Source organism: Otolemur garnettii, unplaced genomic scaffold, assembly GCF_000181295.1.
Source record: "Otolemur garnettii isolate 467f Iridium unplaced genomic scaffold, OtoGar3 scaffold00018, whole genome shotgun sequence".
Lineage (NCBI taxonomy): Eukaryota > Metazoa > Chordata > Mammalia > Primates > Galagidae > Otolemur > Otolemur garnettii.
This window is the reverse complement of record NW_003852413.1, coordinates 24,676,089-24,684,715: the sequence shown is the minus strand read 5'-3', so window position 1 is coordinate 24,684,715 and position 8,627 is coordinate 24,676,089. Positions and strand designations below refer to the sequence as shown.

The 8,627-nt window shown below is 39.6% G+C and overlaps 1 protein-coding gene across 2 annotated transcripts in view; it reads right to left on the bottom strand.

Moving 5' to 3' along the window:
* Positions 1-8,627, bottom strand: part of FBXL20 (F-box and leucine rich repeat protein 20) — a 129,637-nt gene that overhangs the window by 19,248 nt on the left and 101,762 nt on the right. For both annotated transcript variants that reach the window (XM_023510965.1, XM_023510966.1), the window contains exons 7-9: positions 7,688-7,783; positions 3,220-3,346; positions 1,218-1,292 (exon numbers count right to left, since the gene is read on the bottom strand). In XM_023510965.1, coding sequence (XP_023366733.1) covers positions 1,218-1,292; positions 3,220-3,346; positions 7,688-7,783 — 298 coding nt within the window. The remainder of the gene's footprint in view (positions 1-1,217; positions 1,293-3,219; positions 3,347-7,687; positions 7,784-8,627) is intronic.

The window sequence follows — 8,627 nt, the reverse complement described above, 5'->3', positions numbered from 1 at the left end:
TTTTTTTTTTTTTTTTTTGAGACAGTCTCACTATGTCACCCACAGTAGAGTATCCTGGCATCAAAGCGATTCTCTTGTCTCAGCCTCCCAAGAAAAAAAAATTTTTTTTAAAACAAAGGAATTGGAGATCAAGGCAGGGGGATTGCCTAAGGTTAGGAGTTTAAGACCAGAAAAAGCAAGAGCAAGATCCTGTCTCTACCAAAAATAGAAAAATTAGCTGGGCACAGCAGTGTGCACTTGTAGTCCCAGCAACTTGGGAGGCTGAGGCAGAACTGCTTGAGCCCAGGAATCTGAAGTTGCAGTGAGATATGATGATGCCACTGCACTGTATCCTGGGTGGCAACACAGGGAGATGCTATCTCAAAAAAAAAAAAAAAGAGAGAGAGAGAGAGAAGGAATGTCATCCTTGTAACTCAATCTCAGAGAGTTCCTACATAAATTATTCTTGGCATCTTCCCTAAAGGGCAAGTTGCTTAAATTTTGTAAAATGTGGCCTTTTACCTATCACCTTTAACCTAAATGACTACTATGCATTCAAATTCCAAGTGATCAAATAGGATTAGGGCAAAAAAAGCAGAAAGCTTAACACTCACAGAAAAGTCCTCTTCAACGTTTTTCTTTCTAGGAGGGGCTCTCACTCCAACACAACATACATATTAATTAGAGAAGCAAGAGAGAAAAGCTAAAGGTGTATCTTAACCTTCTAGGCCTGTGAATAGTTTCAGCAAATTATCTGAGTAAAATCCAAGAAATTGGGGGGTAAACACAAAAAGGGTGATAGTCTGAATAAGTCAAAATGCTAACCACAGACAGATACTACTTAATAACTGAAAGAACTCATATTGCTTGTTATCTTTTATCAGTGGTTCCCCATAGTTGTAACCCACTGACACATTTTAACTGGTTACAAAGTGTGACTGTATTTTAAATACTGAAGTTTGTGAAGAATTTAATTTGAAAAAGGAGAAAGTTACCTTAAGGAGATAGGTAAGAAAGGGATGGAGTTACAGTTAGCTCATCTGGAACTCTGCATAACCTGCCCTGTGTCTTACCTATGTCAAAGCTGCTAGGAATGAGTGTTGCCAATCATGGAGAGTCATTTGTGGGTCTACTGTGTACCCAGGATGTAGTGGAAAAACCACTGGCCTTAAGACTTCTACTATAATATTAGAGAAACTAATTACTAAAACAGAAGAGTCTTGGGAAGGAATGCTTACCAAGCAAGTCTGCAAGTTCAAAGTCACTAGTTCAGGACAGTGTGCACCTATATACTTGAGAGCTTCATCTTCTAGCTGTAAAGAATAAGAGAAAAAGTGACTGTTACAAATCTTTCTTAAAGGAGAAAGATTTAAGAATATACACATTCCCTTGAACACTGTGGATCCCCCTAATATATATAATGACTAAGGCTTTGTAAATTAAGGGATGTTTGTGTGAATAAAGTTATTTGATGGGGTTAAAAGAAAAAGAATATATACATTCATTAATGCATTCTAAATATATCCAACAAGTAACAAAGGGACAATTAACCACACACAATGAACTATGACCACGTAACAGTGTAATTCATGTTATTAGCATGGTTACAGTATTTCAAAAATCAGTTCTGACCACATTCAAATTCATATTATCATCAGATCAAGGAAAATATGACATAAACATTGCCTAGTTTTTATGGTTTTAGTTCTTATAAATATACCACACAGTATTTTGCTGTGGGACTACGAAGCTAAAATAATTTTCACACTTTTTTTTTTTTTTTTTTTGGAGACAGAGACTCAAGCTGTTGCCCTGGATAGAATGCCATGGCATCACAGCTCACAGCAACCTCCAATTCCTGGGCTCAAGCGAGTCTCTTGCCTCAGCTTCCCAAGTAGCTAGGACCACAGGCACCCGCCATAATGCCTGGTTATTTTTTGGTTGTAGTTGTCATTGTTGTTTGGCAGGCCCGGGCTGGATTCGAACTCACCAGCTCTGGTGTATGTGGCTGGTGCCTTAGCCACTTGAGCTACAGACACCAAGCTAATTTTCACACTTCTATTGCCATGGTTACAGTGCTGAGAGCAGATGATAAGTAACTGATGATACTGATGCATTCCAATCAATATTTTAAAATCTCATAAATAACCAGGAGCTCAATCTGTTGTTTTAAGGCAGTACATATATCCTAAGCTCTGTTTCAAATAAAGGAACCCCTCCCATCATGGTAAAAGAATGAGGGCATTTTTAATGGAATCTATATTACGTTTTTAGTGACCATTAATAAAATAAGGTCAAGCCTGGCCCTACTTTGTCAGTTACATTTAAATTAACCTTTGCTCATTTCTTTCCAGGTACTATCTAGTCAATTCCTGTTTTCACTGTAAAACACTGATAGTGCTCAATCTTCTCTTCTTTCACTCCCTGCTCTCTCTTTCTCATCTCTTCCCCCGACTCTCTTAACTTTCTCTAATATAAAATAAACTTATTCTTTTATATTCTAAAAAAACCCCAGGGACAGTACAGTTTTAGTGACAAAATATGGTGGATTTAAAATGTGACTGGTAGGAAATAACTATCAACACTATAAAATGAAGGTTGCTACATACTTGGCACATTTAAGAAAAACTCCTGGTAGAATACAAGTGCAAATTGCCAGGAATGCCTTCTTTGCCTATCCATTTCAAAGTAACAGCACTAACAACATGACAAGTTTGCTTCTCAGTAAAAAATTAACTGCACACAATTCTTTTGCCGATGGTGTCCCCACCCCCCAAAATTTATTGTTGGCCAGATGTTAATTCTTCTCATTCTTTTATTCTAAGGAAAACACTTTTAATTTTTAGTAAGCATGTATCTTTTTTCTTTTTATTGAGACAGATTCACTTTGTTGCCCTTGGTAGAGTGCCATGGTGTCACAGCTCACAACAACCTCCAACTGTTGGGCTTAGGTGATTCTCTTGCCTCAACCTCCTGAGTAGCTGGGACTACAGGTGCCTGCCACAACACCTGGCTATTTTTGTTGTTGTTGTTGCAGTTTGGCTGGGGCTGGGTTTGGACCCGCCACCCTCAGTATATGGAGCCTGTGCCCTACCCACTGAGCCATAGGCACCACCCCCAGCATGTATCTTTGGTCAGTAATAAACATAACTAATATTCCCCTCAAGACAAATATCTTAAGGCTGCCTATAAAGAGTTCATGGTTCCTCAGAATTTCAGAAGCACTACATGGAGTATTACCTGAGTGCAGCCTTTTAAGAATAAGGCCTTGAGACCCCCACATCCCTTCACTAGGGCTTGAATGCCATCCTTGGTTACTTGGTCACACCAGGAAATGTTCAACTGCTCCAACAGTGGACATCCCTCACTTAGGATAAAACAAAATGAGACAAATATATCACTGAATCCAATTCCAAAGGCACCAAAGTCTCGTTTTATTGCTATTTAATAAAGGAATGGATACAGTCTCTTTCTTTCCCATAAGAACATACATATTAACTTAATATATATTTAGAATACAGGCACTCCAAAGCACATATACACACATCAATGTCTGTGATGTTCATGTGGGACTATACCATTAACAAGGTCATCTCAAATCTAGCTTACTCAACAAATTAACGAGCACAAAGCACAATACTGTCTTTCAGATATATGGAGATTTACACTTTTCAGAGTACTATATTTTTATAAACTTTTTCTACTTATTACATATTTCAGAGGTCTCTGGACAGGACATAGAAATTAAGTGACTTGTTCAAGTGTAGAGAATAAAAAATGGATTTCAGATTCAAACCCAGATTCTCTATCATGTAGTGTTGTTACAGTTTGAGTATCCCTTATCTGAAATGCTTGGGACCAGAAGTGTTTTAGATATGATATTTTGGAATACTTGTATTATACCTATACAGGTGAGCGTCACAAATCTGCCCCAATTAGCAATTCCTTTGAGCATCATACTGGTGTTCAAAAAGTTTGGGATTCTGGAGTAATTCAGATTTTCAGATTAGAGACATTCAGTCTGTAGGATCAAAGTGATAACAAGACTTTTAAACTTTTAAGACTTTACAAAGCTCTGTGTATTTCCTCATCTGAAACATGTGTAGCATACTGCTTCTGTAAGCTGAATTTATGAAATCTTGTGTTCAATCACTGCCTTCAAAATACTAGCTTTATCTTTGATCCCTTCTGTTCTTATCATTTTAGTTTCACATTTGGACTATGGAAAAACCCCAAGCTTTCTACAATATTCTTTTTTATGTTTTAATTAATTAATTAATTTTTTTTTTTTGGAGACAGAGCCTCAAGCTATCCCCCTGGGTAGAGTGCCCATGACATCACAGCTCACAGCAACCTCCAACTCCTGGGCTCAAGCGAGTCTACTGCCTCAGCCTCCCAAGTAGCTGGGACCACAGGTGCCTGCCACAACACCCAGCCATTTTTTGGTTGTAGCTGTCATTGTTGTTTTGGTGGGCCTGGGCTGGATTCAAACCAGCCACCTTAGGTGTATGTGGCTGGCGCCTTAGCCACTTGAGCCACAGGCGCCAAGCCTACAATATTCTTAGAAACCACCAACTAAATTGTTTTTAACATTTGTACCTGCAGAAAAGACCCAGAAGATAAAAGTCAGGAGTTCTAGGTTCAAGTTCATTCTTCAAAATTAATAGTCTGACTTTAGGTAAGTAATTTTTAGGAAACCTGTCTGAACTTCTTGTAGGCCAAGATTAGTTGTAGCCTTTTCTATGTTTTCCCGAAACAGATGTACTCATTTTTATCATAGCACTTACCACATGGTAGTACGATATATGTTTAGTAGTATTTTTCATCCCATTTGACTCTGAGCAACTTAAGGTCTCAGAGGCAATAATGCCTGTCCTACGTAAACCTTACACACAGCCTTCAAATAAATGAGATCACTTATATGAAAATATTTTACAAATGATAGAAGTTGTTATATTATAAAATTTATTATCCTATATGGGTAAAAGTTTAATATACATATATTCAATATTCATAGCGAAAGTCTAAAAGGTACTGTATTTTTATATTATTTACACTCTACTTACCTAATTCTATTTCTTCTTTTTTTTTGAGAGAGAAAGTTCTATTATGTTGCCTTTGGTAGAGTGCTGTGGTGTCACAGCTCACAGCAACCTGGAACTATTGGGCTTAAGCGATTCCCTCACCTCCAGCCTCCCAAGTAGCAGGGACTACAGGCACCCGCCACAATGCCCAGCTATTTTTGTTGCAGTTGTCACGGTTGTTTAGCAGGTCCAGGCTGGGTTTGAACTGCCAGCTTTGATGTATGTGGCTGGCACTGTAACCACTGTGCTATGGCAGTGAGCCAGTATTTCTTCTTTTAATAACTTAATTCTTACTATGCATAAATGCAACCAGTATGTTGGATCATAATCATGTACAAAAAACTGATCAAAAGAAGTTTCCAAAGAAAATTAAGCATTTCGCTTTCCTTTTAAGAGACATCATCTGTAATGAGCTTTATTTTTATTTATTTATTTAGAGACAGAGTCTCATTTTGTTGCCCTTGGCTAAACAGCTCACAGTAACCTCAAACTCTGGGGCTTTAAATGATTCTCTTGTCTCAGTCTCCCAAGTAGCTGGGACTACAGGTGCCTGCCATAGTGCCCGGCTATTTTTAAGAAACAGGGTCTCTTTCTGATTCAGGATGGTCTTCAACTTGTGAGCTCACGCGATCCACCCAACTTTTTTTTTTGCAGTTGTCATTACTGTTTAGCAAGCCTAGGCCAGCTTTGAACCCGCTTGCCTTGGTGTATATGGCTGGCACCCTACCCACTGAGCTATGGGTGCTGCCCTGTAATGTGCTTTAAAAAAAAACACATAAACATCAAAATAATATGTTGATTGCTTACTATGTGCTAGAACTTTTTTTTTTTTTTAGAGACAGGGTCTTGCTCTATCGCCCTCAATAGAGTACTGTGATGCCACAGCAACCTCCAACTCTTGGGCTTAGGTGATTCTCTTGCCTCAGCCTCCCTAGTAGCTGGGACTACAGGCATTTGCCCACAACGCCTGTTTATTTTTTGTTGTGGCTGGGGCCAGGTTCAAATCCACTACCCTCGGTACATGGGGCCAGCGCCGTACCCAGTGAGCCACAGGCGCCGCTGCTAGAACCTTTTTATTTATTTTTAATTTTTATTTACTTTTTTTGCAGTTTTTGGCTGGGGCTGGGTTTGAACCCGCCACCTCCAGCATATGAAACCCTATACTTTTGAGCCGTAGGAGCCACCCTGCTAGAACCTTTTTTAAGCACTTTATAAATATTAGGCTGAACCACATTAAGCAGTCATTTTTACAACACAAAAACTGTCAAATATTGGTTGGCAGTCTTATATGGTTTAGCTTAAAATTATCCTTTTTTTTTTTTTTTTGAGACAAGAGTCTCACTCAGTTGCTCTGGGACTGAGTGCCATAGCGTCATAGCTTACAGCAACCTCAAACTCTTTGGCTCAAGTGATTATCTTGCCTCAGCCTCCCACGTAGCTGGATTACAGGCGCCCGTCACAGTGCTCAGCTATTTTTTAGAGATGGGTCTTGCCCATGTTCAGGCTTGTCTCGAAATCCTGAGCTCAAGCAATACACCTGCCTAGACCTCTCAGAGTGCTGGGATTACAGGTGTGAGCCACTGCACCGGGCCCTAGCTTAAAATTATCTTGTTTTCTTTTTTTTTTTGAGACAGAGCCTCAAGCTATCCCCCTGGGTAGAGTGCCATGGCATCACACTCACAGCAACCTCCAACTCCTGGGCTCAAGCGAGTCTCCTGCCTCAGCCTCCCAAGTAGCTGGGACTATAGGCGCCCGCCACAACACCTGGCCATTTTTTGGTTGCAGCCATCATTGTTGTTTGGTGGGCCCGGGCTGGGGACTCAAAACCCGCCACCTTAGGTGTATGTGGCTGGCGCCTTAGCCGCTTGAGCCACAGGCGCCGAGCCTATCTTGTTTAATTCTAATAACAATGCTATGAAATGACAAAAGCTCAGATGGTTATGTTTACTTACTATACTTCTCTTTTAAATTTTTTTTAATTTTTGCTTTGAATTTCTGCTGGCTTTGACTTTATCTTAGTTTGAAGTTTTTTTTAAATTTCTTTACTTCTTCCTCCTGTAGTGATTCTCTTGCCCTCTTGCCCCCCATGTAGCTGGATTACAGACGCTAGGCACAATGTCCGGCTGTTTTTTTTTTTTTTTTGTAGAGACAGGTCTTACTCTGTTTCACTCTGCCTCATGCTGGTCTTTCGCTGGTCTCGAACTCAGCTGAACTCAGGCGATCCACCAGCTTCAGTCTTCCACAGCGCTGAGACAACAGGCATGAGCCGCCATGCCCGGCCTATACCTCTTTAATAACATGGCTCTAGAATCCTGTTTTAACCACTAAGTGATAACAGCAGGTACTATGTTCTTTTCTTCTTCTGAAAAAAATCCTTCAGAAAATCTAATCATTCATGTATAAACTATACTACTCTGTTTAGAGATCCTAGTTACCTCCAGTCATTTCACTTTAACATGCCCTATAATTATAATCTGGGTAACTGGCAAAACATCTATTCTGAACTACAGTATATTATCCACAAAACACAGTTGACTTCAATTTCAATTTTGTTATGTTACCAGTTATTATAAAGGGTATATATTTTTTCTGATTAATAAACATGCTTATTATAAGAAATTTACCTCAGAGCTTTTAGAGACATGTTCGTTATTGATGTACAGGAAGCCAAGTCAAGGTGCCTGAGTTTGGAACAGAACTTGCTAAGGCTAGTACATGTACTGAAAAATGGAAAAAGGAGAAAATAATGAATAAACAAATAAGAACACATCCTTGGTATAGCATACTCCGTAATCATTAAACGTGTGTCTTTAAGAACTGTAGAATTTTTATACCCCTAAAAAAAGCAGTTACAAATCCTGGGACCTTTCACATTGAGAAGCAGCAGACAGAATTCACAAAGGAGAAAGACTATGCTGTGTGTAAGAATTTGCATGAAGGCCAGGTACTGCGGCTCACACCTGTAATCCTAGCACTCTGGGAGGCTGAGGCGGATGGATTGCCCTGAGCTTACAGGGTTGATAGCAGCCTGAGTAAGAGCAAGACCCCGCCTCTAAAAATAGCTGGGCATTGTGGTGGGCGCCTGTAGTCCCACCTACTCCGGAGGCTGAGGCAAAAGAATTGCTTGTGCACAAGAGGTGGAGGTTGCTGTGACCTATGATGTCACTACCCTCTACTGAGAGTGGCAAAGTGAGACTGTCTCAAAAACAAACAAACAAACAACAACAAAAAAACCTGCATGAGGGGAAGATGGCATTGATTCATATTTGGAAATGTTAAGGGCTATTAACAGCACACTATTTATGTGGGCTCTAAAAAATCTTTGGGTATTTTGCGAGTCTAAGAACACCAGAAAGCTAATCAGTACCTGCTACCTGTGGTTAAACATGAGGAATGCAAGGTTGCCTCTGCTCTGTCTCTGCCCAAGACAACTTTTTGCATGGCAGCAATGAAAGAACTGGATTTTTGCAAGGTATACAAAGTATGGACTGATATGGGCTGAAACAAAGTAGTTATGTTCTACTGCTAATGACTTTCCTTTATGATTTCTTTTTTTTTTTTTTT